Source organism: Cervus elaphus, chromosome 4 (genome assembly GCF_910594005.1).
Source record: "Cervus elaphus chromosome 4, mCerEla1.1, whole genome shotgun sequence".
NCBI lineage: Eukaryota > Metazoa > Chordata > Mammalia > Artiodactyla > Cervidae > Cervus > Cervus elaphus.
In genome coordinates this window covers 46,017,121-46,032,969 of record NC_057818.1, presented here as the reverse complement: position 1 = coordinate 46,032,969, position 15,849 = coordinate 46,017,121, and the positions used below count along the sequence as shown (strand labels likewise).

The window sequence follows — 15,849 nt, the reverse complement described above, 5'->3', positions numbered from 1 at the left end:
AGAGGGGAAGGAGAGGAAGTGGGCAAGTCTGGGGATGGGGTGATAGCTCCCCAGGTTCGATTTTGCCCCCTCCCCCGTTTCCTCCCCACAGATGAGGACACACAGACAGAAGAGGGGGAGAAACCAAACGCAGATTTATTAAGCTCAAGACATAGACACCGAGGGTGCAGGGGACCGGATCTCCTAAGAGGAGACAGGGTGGTCCCGGGGAGCAGCACCCCGGGACGATGGGGGGCTGAGCATGGACTCCAGGACCCCAGGAGATGGAGGCCTGAGTCTCCGGATCTGGGATGCAGACGGGCTCTTTGGGGGGTCGTCATTGCCAAGGCCTAGGGAGGTGCAGCGGCTCCAGCCTTGGAGTGGGTGGGGCGGCTCATTCAGGGGAGTGCTGCCAGGGGGCCAGGCTGGGGTCCCCACCGCCTCCACCCGATCCTCAGGCTCCCGCTCTCAGGCAGGGACTGCAGTGGAGGTGACCACGACTGGTTCTACACGCCGCCACCTCCGGGGGCTGGGAGGCCAGGGGGGTGGGAGAGAGAGAGAGAGAGACAGAGCCGGGGAGCTTCAGTCGGTGACAAGAGGGGTGGCAGTGGGCCCTTCATCCCCAGCATTGAGGTCAGGCCTCCAGATTGTCACCCCTGAGCTAGCCCTCGGATGTTGTCTTGCCTCCCTGCACCCCAATGTCTAGTCCATATAGAGACACTTTGGTGGCATTTGTCCTATCCCACAGGACACCTGTGATGAAGCTGGGGACCCCTGGCCCACCCTGGGCTCTTCTGGGGTGTCCCCCTGCCAGAAGAAGAGTCTCCATCCCTCTGCCAAGCCCCCAACCTCTTCCTACACCCCAACACCCCATCTCTGGAACTTGTGTATACAACAGGAATTCTCCTGTCTCCCACCCACTTGGGACCATTATTCAACTGTCATGGGTCAAAATCTCATATATACTCTTAGACTGTGGTCAGGTGCCTGGGCCAACCCCTCTATCATTCACAAAATGATCCCTTAAAGTTCTCAAATCTCATGAAACAAACATGAAACGAAACACATGAAATTCAACATCAAATCCTCCAAATGTTGATTACCCCAAGGCCCATTTTTTTTTTTTTTAGCTCTAAAAACAAGAGCCAAAGAGATTCCCATCTCTGGTTTTTTAAAAGTCCCTGGAAAGGACACAGTTCCACCAAAAACAGGTCGAGATATTTTTACATAATTAAAATGAACACCCCCAAGGAGTCACAATCTTTCATTTACATGCTTATCCCTGCTCCTACATCCTACATCTCTCTCCACCTTCCCTTATAGCCTTTATGCACCTGCACTCACTTTCCCCCTCCTCCACCCACCACCCCCTCCACTCTCCACCTCCCCATCCTCCACCCCCCTTCCACCCTGCACCCTCCACCCCCCACCCTCATCCTCCACCACCCTCCACCCTACTCCCTCCCATATTCTCTCTTTTCTTTTCCAATATCAATTTTTAAAATCTGCATTCTATATGTCTCTTCTTTGTTTTTTTTGATACAATTATTCTTAAGCCCTTCCTTCCTTCCTGCCTGCCTGCCTGCCTTCTTCCCTCCCTCCATCCCTTTTTCCCCTTGCTTCCTTCCTTCTTCCCCTCCTTTTTCTCAGTCATTTCATCCTTGATCGTCCTAACTGAACAGGAAAGTCAAGAAATCATTCTATCTTCCTACCTTCTCTAGTGCTCAACTTTGCCTTCATTCTGATTGCCAACGTTCTTTTCCCACGTGGGACCCCTCTCTTCACAGGCTGTGGCTGTCTCCTCTGGGGAATGAGTTCATCCTTGCTTTTATAAGATTAGATACTTGTTTCTGGGCAGCTTCAAGGACTCTATAGGAGTCCATGTCACATCCCACTAACTTTACGCTTTAACAGGTTTGATGTGTGGAATCTTGGCCGCATTGTTGGCGGCCCCATTCTTAGGGACATCCAGCACAACAATCCCCTTGGACTCCCCTCCCCACTCCCACTCACCCTCCCAGAACCACACTCTCTCACATCCTCACCTGAGGAGGGAAGCTCCGACTTACAGGATTTGCATGTTGGGCTGTGGAAGCAAAGATGAGAGAGAAAGGCATCAAGAGACTCAACTGAGCAGGCTTTCTGGGAAACACCTGACTGGCTCTGGGGTCCCTTTGGTTATGGCAGCACCCCTGGGGGCTCCCAGGCTGTTCCCACCCCTCCCCTTCTCTCCCTTCTGCTGCCAGACCTCTCAGACCTGGAGTCCGCCTTCCTGCACTTCACCTTCTTGCCTGTTAGGAGAGACAGAGAACAGAACAAGGAGACAGGACATAAGGGTCTGGACAAAAGCCAGTAGGGGAATTGTAGGTGCCTGGGGACCCCAAGCAGCCCTCTTGGAGGGGCTTTGGAGCCCAGGAAAGGGTCACACTTACTGAGGATAATGAGGATGCCCAGCAGGAACAATATGGTAGCCAGAGTCATGCCCACCGTCTGCACAGTGTCATAGTCTGGGGAAGACATTGGAGGTCATCAGAGTGGGGGCAGCTCCTCAGCTCCCAACCCCGGAGCCTTGGCCTCAGTTCAAGGCTGCAGGTTCCTCCCGTGGGTTCATATGAGGATCAAAGACATGGCCCTCGGACACCAAGTGCTCCCCTTAGACCTCTCCCCACTACCCTTCTCTGGATTCTTTGGCCATAGATATAGATAGGACCTTCTTCTCCTGCAGTGGTCCCCAGCATTTTGGGCACCAGGGACTGAGTTTGTGGAAGACTATTTCTCCACAGACAGGGGTTAAGGGATGCTTTCGGGATTATTCTCATAAGGGGAGGGCAACTTAGATCCCTCGCGTGCACAGTTCACAATAGGTTTCCTGAATCTATTAGAATCTAAGGAGGTGGAGCTCAGGCAGTTATGCCAGCGATGAGGAGCAGCTGTAAATAGAGATGAAGCTTCACTCTCTTGCTCACTCACCACTCACCTCCTGCTGTGTGACCCGGTTCCTAACAGGTCACTGACTGGTACCAGTCCTTGGCCCAAGCATTGGGGACCCTTGTTCTACTGCATATATTTACTTTTTTCAGCAAACAGCCTTTTCTGTGGTCTCTCCCTCCCTCATCCCCCAACTCAGTGCCTCAGCCACAGGGATCTTGTTAACACTAGAGTCCAATCAGTGTCCTCCTGAGCTCAAGGCACACCACTCCACCCCCTCTAACCTCCACCTCATGGCAAAGAAAAGCCCAAGTCCCCCCCACAGCCCATGAGGCCCTGTACCATCTTGTCCTGATCCCTTCTCAGACCTCATTCCACTTCATTCTCCTCCTCAATTCCCTGTCCAAGCACACGTGTCTCCCTGCAGTTCCTGGAGCCTATCAGGCATGGTCCTACCTCAGGGCCTTTGCACTTGCTGGGCCCTCTTCCTGAAAGCTCCTCTCTCAAATACCCCTCCCTTACCAACTCCTGGACTTTATTCAAATGTTAGTGATCCCTTCTCTGGCTGTCCTATTTAGAATTTCCCATCCTCTCCTCAACATTTCTTAACTTCAGTCTTTCTTTTATTTTCCTTCATAAGAATTATTCTTATCTAATGTACCATAGTACATATTTATAGAAATATTCACTCTGGACCAGCAGTGGTCCAGGCCTCTGCCCTCAGGGAGTTGTCTTTCATATTGTGATAAACAAAATAAAACCAAAAAACTCAGTCATGGGACCATGCCTAGATCTATGTGTGGCTTCTCTTGTTGGGGACTCAAGAAGGCCTCTCCTGACATACGGTTCCTGACAGTCATTATTTGATCTGAGGCTTGAAGAAGAAAAGGGAGCCTTAGCTAGCTGTGTGGAGAGCTAGAGGAAGCGTATTCCAGCAGAGGGAACAGTAAGTGCAAAGGCCCTGAGGCAGGAGACAGCTTAGAACATGGAGAAGAGTATCAGTGAACAAAGGGAGAGAGCAGGAGGGTATATAGAGAGGGAACTGGAGTCAGGTATGCTAGACCTGGAGTCACTTTTTGAGCTTCAGTGCTATGGAAAGATTTAATGATATCCGAGTAAATCTTTCCCAGAGTCTTTATGGGTGAAAACGTAGTGTTGTTTATTTACAGAAGGGCCCAGAGAGACAGAGTTGCTTGCTTAAGACCACACAGCTAGTGAGTGGATCAGCCAGGATTCAAATTCAGCCAGCCTGGTGTCAGAGTGGTTGGCTTCTCTGATGACCCCAGCAAACTAGCCCAGAGTGCTGGTGAAGCCTGAGGAGGGTCCCTAGAGGGTACCCCCTCCCCAAGTCTGATTCAACCCTCCATAGGCCAAGCTGATGTCAATTATATCCACATGGTCATGTGGCCAGTGACCCAGCACATAACATGTAAGCCAGAGCTGAAGCCACTTCAGCAGTGACCTGTGGGGATCTACATCCACCCCTCCATCCAGCCCCTGGGTACCCTCGTCACAGAATCTGCCACTCACCATAGTAAAATGGGTCAGGATCCTGAGGAACTGTGGGAAGAAGGCAGAGAGAGAGAGAGAGAGGGGAAAACATTTCAACACTGGGCTTTTTAATTATTTGAGGATCCTAATGGGGCCACTGACCCAGTGGTTTCTGTGTAGAAATCAGATCATTGAGACCCTTTGCTCTGGACAATGTAGCCTCATGGCAGGACACAATACTTAAAGACTGGAGCATAAGCTGGATTCCAGCCCCAACTCACTCCATTTGTCTATACCTTCCCTTATACAATGCCCAACCTACCTAACTGTACATGGCAGTCCTGATCTTAGACCCCTGTGGAAGTCTAAGGCAAGCATGGACTCATTTCTTGAGAAACACATATACACTCTCTTTTGCATATGATACTGGGAGTATGAATCCCACTGGAGAACCGCTCAGTGTATCAGCTTCCCCTCAACACTCCCTACAACTTCTCGGTCTTCTGAGAGCTCCAAAAAGTGGGCACTGTGACCGCTGCTGTCTTCCACTTGTTCCTGCCACCAAATCCAGCAGAGAGGGACTGTCCAAAAATTTATATTGTATTATTCCTATATTACTTATTTCTTGGACACCATCAAATTAAAGATTCAAAGTTGATTTTGTGGTAACTTTCCCAATGTGTGCATGTATGCATGTATATGTATGTAACTGTACCACATAAAAACATACTGATCCACTGGAAGACTCACCCTAATTTCTAAATGTTAACTTGTGGATAACGTCAATGGCGGCTTCCTTGGTGGCTCAGATGGTAAGGAGTCCACCTGCAATGCGGGAGACCTGGGTTCGATCCCTGGGTCAGGAAGATCCACTGGAGAAGGGAATGGCAGTCCACTCCAGTATTCTTGTCTGGAGAATTCCATGGACAGAAGAGCCTGACAGACTGCAGTCCATGGGGTCGCGCGCAAAGAGTTGGACAAGACTGAGCAACTCACACTTTCACTTTCACTAATATGTGTATGTATGTGTGTGTCTTTGTGTGTGTGTGTGTGTGTGTGTGTGTGTATTTACTTTTCCCTATCTCCCACCTCCCTGTCTCAAATAGTATTCTCCTCCAGGAGAACTCAGAACACCTTTCCCATTCACGAAACCCATCCTGCTGCTTCCCTAATACACTGACAGCTTTTAGTACACCTTGCCTTGTTTAGAGTGAAATTCTGCAAAACATGCCCCACTAGGAGAGGAGGGTGTACTGGGAATGCAAGGGTGACGCCAGATGTTGTCATTAGTGTCCTTCCCCCAACCAGGCTCAGGAAGGATGGCTACCTTGAGGTTGGGAAGGAGAACATGTGACTAATTCTGGCCAATAAACTGTGAATTTGTTCTGCAGCATTAACTGCCCATGCAAGAGCTCTCTTTTGCCTTTGGCTTGGTGACATGAATGCTCAAGAGTGTGGCTGCCCCAGTTTTCTTTGGGAAGTAGAGACCCCTAGTCAACCCATGGTTGGACACATGGTCTAAGTGAGAGATTTACTTTGGTTGTCAGAAGTCACTGAGATTTTGGTACTCCGTTTGCTGTTGTTTAGTAGCTCAGTCAGGTCTGACACTTTTATGACTCCATGCCCGCCAGGCTCCTCTGTCCATGGGATTTCTTCAGGCAAGAATACTGGAGTGGGTTGCCATTTCCCTCTCCAGGGGATCTTCCCGACCCAGGGATCAAACCTGTGTCTCCTGCATCTGCAGGCAGATTCTTTATTGCTGAACCACCGGGGAAACCCTTGGTACTGCATACTGTAGCTTAAACTGACTGATGCAAGACCCTGAATAGCACTGATTCACCGTAAGTTCACCCGCTTCAGTTCCCTGTCCAGTTTTCAATGAGACAGTCTTAAAAAGGAGCTGATATATCTCTACACCTTCCAACCCTTGTTAATCTCTCAAGAGAAAACAGGCCTTGGGCTCAGGGTCTTCAGCAGGTAATAAAAATATCTAAGTAGACTGTTATGACATTATTTGATTTTCTCCTTTATTTATTTATCTAAGTAGCATTTGATAGCACTGATTCCATGCCAGGCTCTCTTCTAAGCACTTTACAGATATTACTACACTTAATCTTCACAGCAGTTCTCTGATATAGGCACTATCTTCATTCTCTTTCCACTAAAGAGGAACACTGAGGCCCAGAAAAGTGAAATCAGTTGTTTAAGATAATTTTAATACTTGCTTTCAATGTAAGACAAAAAAAGTCCTGATTTTCCATTTGTGGAGGTGATATAAAATAAAGCTAACAACGTTTTTTAAAAGTTAATCCTTTGAAGGAAAAAATGTTAAATGTCAGTGTGGGGAACATTTGGACAGAGTAAAAATCATGAAGGTGGTACTCATAAGCATCAGGATGGGAAAATATTATTTTAGAGTCATCTCTGCTCTGTCTTAGCTCCCCTACCAGATGGAGAGCAAATTTATTTGACTCATCTCTGCTGTTAATCCTGGCATTTATAAAGCTGTTCAAAAAACTTTTCTAGAATGAATGGATGAATGAATGAATGAACCCCTGTTAGGCAGCATCAGAGATGGAATGCTGAATTATCCTGCTTTTGTCTCCTTTTTTTCCACACGTCCTGCTTCCCCAAACTTTCTGAGAAGCCCTGCCCCAGAAGGTGAGCGCCTGCCCCAGAATCCTCTCTGGTTCCTCTCTGGTTCCACCCTCCTGGGGTGCTCCTTGCTCCATGCAGAAGTTCTTCTCTAGTTCCTGCTGTCCCAGCAATCTGGGTCCTCAAGGCGAGGCTGAGCTAAGGGTGGAGCCAGTAGGCAGGAGAAGGAATGTGCACCACTCCTGGCCAGTTGCCAGGGAGAATCAGGAAGGAGGTGGTTACTATGGCAACTGGAGCATCTTGAGAGGTGAGGAGAGGTGATGGATCCAGGTACCCCAGGCTGGATGGGGTCCTGTGTGGGACTTGAGGGTTGGGTTTCTAACTCTGGGGCCAACCCTGATTCCCTCTGCTCCCTTGTTACCTCCTATTGTCGCCCCTGAACAACTGGCTTGTGGCCAAGCTGAGGGTCCTTCTTAAGGATAGGGACCCAGCCCCAGTTGTGCCTTTCCATCTCCTTTCTATTTGCCCCCAACACACCCTCCTGCTCTCTGACAGGGGGAAGGTGGAGGCTAGGGGTGCAAGGGAGCCGTCCGCCTCCCTAACGATCTGTTAATTAATTTCATTAAGCGGTTTACGACAGGCAACATGCAGTTTCTCCACCCCGGGTTTCCCCAGACCTGCGGTCCCCTCTCCTGCCGTGACTGGGGAAAGGGTGTTTGAGGGGGAGAGGAGGCAGGGCATCTTCCTCCCACTTCTGCCTGTCTGCTGCCATCGATCCTGCTAACCACCATCTCTGCAAAAAGAAGTGCTGGGCTCCCGCCAGGGCTGCTGGCTCAACCCTGCCCCCTCTCCCTAGGGTGGCTTCCAGCCTCTGCAGCCGCCCCCCCACTGCCCCCCCCTCCCCGCCCTGCTTCAAATTCTGCAGATATGGTTCAGTGCAGCAGCCCCCGCCTGCCGGGAAAGGGGGTAGGGAAGGAGAGAGAGTGGAATTGGGGTTCCCTTCGGTGCCAGAGGCTCCTCAGCAATGACGGCCTCTTGCCTGACCCTGCTCTCAGGGCTGGAAACCCCCTCCTTGCCCACCTCTCCCCCACCATGAAAGCATTCTGCCCCCTTGTTCCTCTGCAGAAGTAAGCTCAAGAAAGGGGGACTGTTGGGGGGAGCGAGTATTTCAGGGGGTGCCTAATCGGGCTAATGTTGTGAAATGTCCATCTCTGTGTGGCTGGAGGGAGGTGGGAAGGCATCTGTGTGCACACCCAAATGCACCTTTTGGACAACACCCTTGAAGAGGGCTGGGAAGGAGGGTCCTGCCACCCATCCCAGCCCATGGGGGCTCACTGCAGTGGTGCAGGCCCCACCCTGTGCCACCCCCCCTTCTTTTTCCCATTTCCGTCTCATGCTGTGGGTCCTTCTTTCTCTCTCCCCCTCGTGTCTTTACGCCTCCCTCTGTCTCTCGGTCCCTATCTCTTTCAGGCTCTGTCTCAGTCAGTCTCTTCTTATATTTCTTACTGTCTCCCTCTCTCTTGCTCTCTCCATCTCTCCATCTCTCACTTCCTACAGCTCCTGTCTTTCCCTCTTTCTCCTCGCTTCCCTCTGAACCTGCCTGTCAGAGATTTCAGGAAACACCCACCACAGGTGCCAGCACTAGAGAGGGGGGGTGGGAAGAGGGACATGGACCCCGTCCCCTTACGTTCCGCAGGGACCAGGAAATCTGGGCGAACCTCTGTGGCTGCAAACCCAGCGGCTCCCACCCTCGAAGCCCATTTCTCCGAGTCCACTACCACCGCTGTGCTGGACCAGCTGCACGGTTGCTATAGCTACCGGTCCGCGCATCGTTTCTCCCGGGACTGCCGCTCTCCAACCACGGGTCCCGCACAGGAACCGAGATCACCGGGAGAGGGTGCCCGATGGGGTACCGAGGGGTGCAATGCAGGGGCCTCCGCCCATGTGAGGAGGGGACATCCCCTTCCCCATTCCCCTCCCCTTTCAGTACTGGGCTCTCCCCCAGATCCTCTGTCAAGCTCTAAGATCCCGGAGCCCCGCTGCGCCCTCTCCCCAGGCGACGCTCACCCTTTGTGGGGACCTGGGTCGCCATGCCGGGCCGGAGCAAGGGGTGGCTGGATGTAGAGGCGGTGAAGGAGCGCTGGCTGCAGCAGCTGGAAGCCGGACCGACTGTTGTCAGGGGTAGATGGTGGGGAGCCCTGGTGTTCGGGGGGCCGTAGCCAATGGGGACCCGGAGAACCCGCCCCCGTCCAGGCCACCCCCGCCCCCGCCCCCGCCCACTGCCGACGTCCCCGCCCCTTCCCCAAGGGTGGGGGCGCCCTCTGCCGGGGCCAAGGGGGCGCCCAGGCTTTCCACCGCGAAGGGACTGACAGATTCGCACAGCACTGTCAAGAGAGAAAAGCACGTTTTATTGGAAATCTGAGCGGCAGAGTCTGTGGGGGCAGGGCTAGGGAAGAGGGCAGTCCGGGTGGCGGTGGGAGTGCGGAAGGTGGGTGGGAAGCGTCAAGTGCCAGGGGAATCCTGTGGGGGTGAAAAGGGTGAGGGGCAGGAGAGCCCTCCAGACCCGCTACCCCAGCCCTTTGCCCCCTCCTCCTCTCTCCTCCCTCCCCCAGCCTAGTTAGAGCTGCGGGACCTGGCTGGTGTCCATCGCGCCAGGTGTCTCTACCGCCGGCGGGTGGACAGACCTGAGAGGGAAGACAGAATCCGGAAGTCAAGAGGGGCACCCCAGCTCCTCTGAAAGGTGGGGGCACGGCAGGGCAGTTCAAGCCCCGACCCCCGACCCCACCCCCCCGCGCCCCGCGCCCAGGGAGGGCCAGCAAACGGCTTCTTGGAACCAACTCGCATTCCCAAACACCCGATGTCTCCCCAAACTCACGGCGGATTGAACTGCGGAAAGTTCCCTCCTCTTCATCAGGTTCCCCAGTCCTGGGAAAGGAGATGCATCAGGAATTGGGGGTGGAAAAGGAGAGAGACAGCTACACTCGGAAGACCCCAACGCCGGCCCCATTTCACAGACCAATCCACTGAGACCCACAGATGAGCAAGGAGCTGGTTGGAGCCGCCAGAAAATCCAGTGCACCCCAGGAGCAGTTTAAGTGTTTGGCAGGAGGCGCTCCAAGCCGATAACAGCGAGTACCTCCCAGAGTGCTGAGGAAGGAACTAGAATTTGGAAGAGGAGGTATATAGCCAAAGCGACTTGAGGGCAGATTGCCTGGAGACAGCCTAGGTTAGAAACCTAGAGCCCTCATCTTCCAGTTGAATGACCTGGGGCGTGTGAACACCTTCCTATGTCTCGGTTTCCTCATCTGTAAAATGAGGTTAATAACAGCACCTACTTTATAGAGATGGTGTGAGGGGTAAATAACACATAATGAAACAGCATCTTGCACGTGGGACACAATAAAATACTACCTTTATTTATAATAACATCTACAAATCTTAATAGGAAGAAGATATTCATACGTTGCTTGGGCTTTAAAATTTTATTTAACGATGAATCAAAGAGCTAGGAACAGGACTCTGAGCTAAACTGGGCCGCCAAGTGAGGTGATCTCATTTCGCCGCGACTCTTTCACAGCACTTATCACGCTTTGTGGTTTTATATTTGTGGGTCTGTTGGAACCCATGGCCACGGCCCCCACTTGGCTGGAAGCTCAGGCATACAGAGAGGGCAGTTAACTCGTGGCTTGGTGCCAAGGCCTGGCTTGGGGCTGGGCACGTAGTAGGTGCTTAATACATATTTGCCGAAGGGTCTGGCTGTGGATTGAGTGGACTTCTGGCCCCACCCCCAACTCTCCTTTAGAGCGGGAGGAGATGAGGGTCCAGAGAGGCTTCTTACCTCTGTTGCTGGTTGAATTTGCACCGGCATCTTCTGCCTGTGGGTGGGGCCGTGGAGAGGAGTGCGCTGAGATTCCGCTCTAAGCCTCACAGCGAGCCACAGATCTTGCTCGCCCGGGCTGGAGTGGCTGAGGATAAGGGTGGGGCAGGGACAGGGGTAGGGGCGGGGCCGGGGGCGGGGATAGAGGTGGGGGCGTGTCCGGGGCGGGGATAAGAACTGGGCGGGGCCGGGGCGGGGATAGAAATGGGGGCGGGGCCGGGCGGGGGTAGAGGCGGGGCGGGCCCGAGGGCAGGCAGGATAAGAATGGGGCGGGGCCGGAGGCGGGAATGGGGGAAGGGCAGAAACAGACGTGGCTGAGGGCAGGGGCAGAACAGGTGCAAGGCCGAGGGAGGAAAGTGGGGTGGGTAGAAACAAAGGCGGGGCCAGTGACACAGATAGGGGCGGGGTTGAAGGCGGAGTGGGAGGTTGGGCGGGGCTGGGGCAGACACCGGAAGCGACTGAAGGCAGAGTAGGGGGACTCACTCAAGACGATAAGTATGCCCAGGATGAAGAGAATCCCGGCGATTATAAGGCCTCCGATCCGCAGGGATTGGTAGTCTGTGGGCAGCAGGGAGGCGGGTGAATGCAGGGAGGAGGGTGAATGCAGGGAGAGGAGGAGGAAGGATAGGAAAGGGGCAGAATGGGGAGGAAGGGGCCAAGAGGAAGGATGGGGAAGAGGAGAGAAAGGACATCAGTGAGAGGAGGAGGGAGCGATGTGGGAGAAGGGGGACCAGGGAGAAAAGGGAGGAGGTGGACAGGGCAAGGAGGAGGGAGGAAGCAATCGAGTAAGGAAGGATGATGGAGCGGGTGAGGGGGGCAGGGGGAGGAGAAAGGCAAGTGGCAACAGAGAATGGGCCGTGGGATACTAAGAGGTAAAAGGAGAAAGAATCAGAGAGACAGAGAGGGACCAAATAGAGAGACAGAGACCCACAGAGAGACAGAGACAAAGGGAGATCGAGACAGAAAGAGTCAGAGAGCCAAATCAAGAGAGAAAGACTAAGAATGACAAAGATATAAACACCGAGAGTCTAGAGAATGATGGAGACAGAAGCAGAGAGAGGTGGGGAGAGGGGAGGAATGAGGAGAGGGCAGGCTAACCAAGCCCAGCACCCAGAGAAAGATGCCCCTCCCTCACCATAAGTGAATGGGTCATGTTCCTGTGGTGCTTCTGGAAAGAGAAGAAGAAATCAGGGTTGGATGCTTCCTAGGACCCTGGACAGAGAGTGGCATCATGAGACCCTGTGGGGATTTTACATTCTCGGGGCTGGAGTCTGGGGACTGTTGGACTCAGTAGGCTGTCCACCCTCTCTGGGTCTTGGCTGCCCCTCTGCACTGTCCAGGGTGGGGCAGGAGGCACCTGACTGCCTCAGCTCTCCATCTCATTCCAGGTTGTCTATGATTCCATCATTCACGGGAAGCCAGTCTCCATCCCACCCTCCTCCTTTGCCCGACCTGGGGCATCCTCTCCTCTCCCCCAGATATCAGCCTGTGACTGGACCCCACGTGAGACCCCAGTGAGACTCAGTTCAGACTGGAGGCTCCAGCTTGGTTCTCTGGCAGCATTTTCCCCTACCCTTGCCACCCCTGGGGCTGAGGTGGTAGTGGGCTGCCTCCCCCAGACTCACCTGCGTTGACCATGGCAAGGAGACCCACACAAAGAACCAAGATGTAGCTGAGAGATGCCATTGTCCTGGGGAATACCAAAGGTCAGGAAATGCGTGCCCTCATTCTCCCACTACTGGGGCCTGAACCCAAGCGGTTAAGTCAGAGACAGTCCAGGGACTTAATTCCAAAAGCATCTATCATCCGGCTTGGTCACCCTGAGAAACAGAGGCGCCCCCTGCTTCACCAGGACACAGCGTCACCAAAACAACCCACACAACGGGGGTCACCCAGCAGCAAGGACAGGGGTGAGGCACATACAGTCCACAAGGATCTCCCGCAGGCCAGGGCCTCCCCCACTGCAGGCCCCAGGTTCCCCGCACCTACCCTGGCAGGGGAGAGCAGATGCCTCACCCCACCCAGGTGGAGAGACAGACACTGCCAGGGACGAGACAGCCAGGAAACGCCCAAGGGCCACCTGCCCGCACACCACGGCCTCGCTGTGTCTGTAATAGCCCAGTTCTCCTGCCCTCGGCCGCTGGCCCGCTCTCTGCCTGACCCTGGGTATAAATATCTCCCACTTCACCCTGGAGGAATTTGCCTCACACAGGCCACCATGGCAACAGCCTTCCTCCCCCCACTCGGGGGTCATGCACAACCCTGCCCGGGTGAGGCCGGGCTGCCACACTGCCACCAGCTGCCCCCGTGGGAAAGGCCACCCCTTCTCCTCTTCTGGAAGCAATGAGAACAGGGAAAACATCCCCTGGCCTGCCTCTGGGTGACATCTTTCACCAGCGGACAGCACCAGGCGAGTGACATGAGGCCCAGGCCGGTGGGGCTGAGACAGAAGACAGATGCCAGGGGCGGGGACGATGCACGCATGCGCACATGCACACAGACGCACAGTGGGGCTGCAATGGGGACGACGCCCGCTCCCCAAACTTCTGGTTGGAGCAAGGCGTGGGGTGGAGACACAGGCACATATTTGTCCCCGTCTGGGCCTTCGGTGCCCTCAATCAGTGACGCAACCCGACCTACACCCATGAGTGTGCGAAACCCACACCCAGCCAGTGTGCACGCGCCACAGCAGGGGCAGGGCGGCGCTGCACCCACACTTCCACCCCTGAGGGAACCCCAACGTCCCAACCACACTCCCTTCCTCTTGGGTCTGGCCTGCCTGGGAAGCGGCTCCTGCTCCCAAAATAGGCGGCCCAGCCAGGCCAGGGGTGAGGCCCTGGAGGGGAGGGGCGGGGGACGCTCACCCCAGTCAGACTGTCCCCTGCTGAAAGAAGGCCCCCAAACGTCCGGCTGTGCCCCGGGGCCGAGCACTTTGGACCCCCTGGCCCAGAGCTGGCCGCGCTGCCCTCAGCGGTCTCCCCTCCCAGCCCCACCCCACCCCTACCCTCCCCAACCCGAGGCTGTAACTGGAGCCGGGCTGGAGGGGGGCCAGGGGGCGGCCCCCAGCCCAGACCGCCCTGGCCCGCTAGGTTAACTCTCTCAGCTCGGAGGGAGGAACAGTAGGCAGTCAGCGGTGGGGAAAACTGGGGAGAGGAGGTGCTGGCAGGCAGGCTGGATTACAGGCAGGCACACACACACACACACACACACACACACACACGGTACACACACACACACACACCAGCCTCACAAACAGCTCAGAGAGCTTCTGAACTAGGATGAGACGATGGGTGTCACTGATTTTCTGTGCTGCTCCCTAGGAACTGGGCCCAGCCTGGGCTTAAGGTCACCTGTCCTAAGAGCTTAGGAGTCCACTGACCCTTGACCCCAGTGCCCTGCAGGGCCCTCATCAGCACCACAGGGCTGTCTGGGGGGCATTTCAGTGTGTGAGTAACTTGTCTGCTGCTGACTGTGAGGTCTCGCAAGGATACACACACACACACACACACACACACACACAGAGAAACCCAAAGACCCAGATAAACAGGCACAAAACAAGACAAATACATGTACATAAATACATACTCAGAATTACACACCCAGGGAGAAGCCCAAAGACACACACACACACCAGCACTTCTTACACCAGTCACAAAATATCAGGACAGACACATCTGGATACACACACAACACATACATATTCACTAAGGTGGTGCCCATACAGAGACACAATCAAAGACCCAGCTGGCCACACAGCTTTAAGCACACTTAGAAATGGTCACAAAGATACACACTGTCTGTACAGAAATACACCAATGCGCACACACTACACTTGAATACATTCAAAGGTGTGCTACAGCTTCTGAGCTAGGGTGAGAGGGTGGGTGTCAATGATTCTCTGCGCTGCTCCCTAGGAACTGGGCCCAGCCTGGGCTTAAGGTCAGCACTCCTACACAATCTCAGGCATGTGAAGGCACACAAACTGCGTCCATTTGTACACACACACACACACATATTTATGTGGGCTCACAGAGAAGCAGAAACACTGTCAAGGACACAGCCATACAAGCAGCCATGCTGTGGTTTCATAACCATAAAAACAGACACACACACACACACAGATGTTTGTGTTCACATCCTCATGCATGGGCAAACAGGCACACCACTGGCCACACAGTGACACGTGAACTGGCTGACGCACTGTGCTCACGCACTCAGAGACACCACCAAACCTGCGTTGATCTGTTTAGCCCCAAACCACCCTGTCCCTGAGCTCCTGTGGCACCCCCAGAATCCCGTGGAGGACATCGCACCTGGCATCCTCATGGGTGGGCTGGGCTCACAGGCTCTGGTGACCGAGAAATCAGGGAGCAGCTCTGGACTCTGCCATTCCCTGTGGAGTGAGAGAGCTTGAGCAGTCCAAGAGACTATTCCATGCCTCGGTTTCCCATCCTACAGAAAGGAGACGTCACTAAGGCCACACGTATCACTCTGGGCCAGGCTCAGAGGTCTCTGAACCCGACCTTGTCTTATTATTAACCCCATTTTAGAGATCTGCAAACCAAGGGTTAGCAAAGTGGAGATCCTTCTCCCAAGGTCCCTCTGGTGGTTAAGGGTAGAAATTGCCCCTGCATGAAAGAGACCTGGGCTCAGGTACCTCACTCTGCGGGACAGAGATCAGCAGCAGGTAGATGTACTCACACTCAGGCACAAGTGGCCCTCACACACACACAAACACACACACGCATGCCTGTGCACATGTGTATGTGGCCTCACAGGACCCTGGCAACTTCAAAAAGCTCTCTCACCCCCATCTGTCTGGGCCTCTGCCCCTGATGGCCCTGTACCCCAGGGTCACCAGCAGCCCCGGTTAATGATAACCCTGATGTTTACGTAGCCTTGGGGAGGGGTGGTAGAGGAGTCAGGGGGACGGGGGTGGGGAGGGGACACCTGGCCAGCTCTAGCCAGCGCCCAGTTTC

General features: G+C 54.1%; 2 protein-coding genes across 14 annotated transcripts; both read right to left on the bottom strand.

Annotated features, from left to right (window-relative positions):
* Positions 1-117: 117 nt before the first annotated feature.
* On the bottom strand, positions 118-9,338 carry FXYD7 (FXYD domain containing ion transport regulator 7). 8 transcript variants are annotated; one of them, XR_006339415.1, is made up of 7 exons: positions 9,061-9,338; positions 4,438-4,467; positions 2,412-2,486; positions 2,237-2,270; positions 2,025-2,065; positions 1,692-1,804; positions 372-508 (listed from the first exon to the last, which is right to left on the bottom strand). XR_006339415.1 is itself a non-coding variant. In XM_043894232.1 (7 exons), the coding sequence occupies exons 1-6, from the start codon at positions 9,083-9,085 to the stop codon at positions 1,697-1,699; spliced, it is 291 nt and encodes a 96-aa protein (XP_043750167.1). In that variant the 5' UTR covers positions 9,086-9,333; the 3' UTR covers positions 372-508; positions 1,692-1,696. The 8 variants fall into 8 exon arrangements, 6 of the variants coding, with proteins under 6 accessions (XP_043750204.1, XP_043750196.1, XP_043750167.1 ...); XR_006339414.1 differs by having other exon boundaries at positions 2,228-2,270; positions 9,061-9,333; XM_043894232.1 differs by having other exon boundaries at positions 1,692-1,782; positions 9,061-9,333.
* Positions 9,339-9,380: 42 nt separating this feature from the next.
* On the bottom strand, positions 9,381-15,682 carry FXYD1 (FXYD domain containing ion transport regulator 1). 6 transcript variants are annotated; one of them, XM_043894323.1, is made up of 8 exons: positions 15,528-15,682; positions 15,184-15,263; positions 12,496-12,560; positions 12,006-12,038; positions 11,354-11,428; positions 10,832-10,868; positions 9,869-9,918; positions 9,381-9,677 (listed from the first exon to the last, which is right to left on the bottom strand). In XM_043894323.1, exons 3-8 carry the CDS (start codon positions 12,554-12,556, stop codon positions 9,655-9,657), a joined length of 279 nt encoding a protein of 92 aa, XP_043750258.1. In that variant the 5' UTR covers positions 12,557-12,560; positions 15,184-15,263; positions 15,528-15,682; the 3' UTR covers positions 9,381-9,654. The 6 variants fall into 6 exon arrangements, with proteins under 6 accessions (XP_043750258.1, XP_043750244.1, XP_043750225.1 ...); XM_043894309.1 differs by lacking the exons at positions 15,184-15,263; positions 15,528-15,682 and adding an exon at positions 13,735-13,888 and having other exon boundaries at positions 9,381-9,513; positions 9,626-9,677; XM_043894290.1 differs by lacking the exon at positions 15,528-15,682 and having other exon boundaries at positions 15,184-15,319.
* Positions 15,683-15,849: the final 167 nt, after the last annotated feature.

What these genes read in the sequence shown, in the direction of transcription:
- FXYD1 (XM_043894323.1), bottom strand. Translation starts at nt 12,556, where the DNA reads ATGGCATCTCTCAGCTACATCTTGGTTCTTTGTGTGGGTCTCCTTGCC. An exon ending in CCTTGCCATGGTCAACGCAG is followed by an intron (nt 12,039 to 12,495) that starts GTGAGTCTGGGG and finishes TTCTCTTTCCAG; the next exon opens with AAGCACCACAGGAACATGAC. An exon ending in ACATGACCCATTCACTTATG is followed by an intron (nt 11,429 to 12,005) that starts GTGAGGGAGGGG and finishes TGCTGCCCACAG; the next exon opens with ACTACCAATCCCTGCGGATC.
- FXYD7 (XM_043894227.1), bottom strand. Translation starts at nt 9,085, where the DNA reads ATGGCGACCCAGGTCCCCACAAAGG. An exon ending in GGGCATCCTCATTATCCTCA is followed by an intron (nt 2,271 to 2,411) that starts GTAAGTGTGACC and finishes CTCTCCTAACAG; the next exon opens with GCAAGAAGGTGAAGTGCAGG. An exon ending in GCGGACTCCAGGTCTGAGAG is followed by an intron (nt 2,066 to 2,227) that starts GTCTGGCAGCAG and finishes TTGCTTCCACAG; the next exon opens with CCCAACATGCAAATCCTGTA.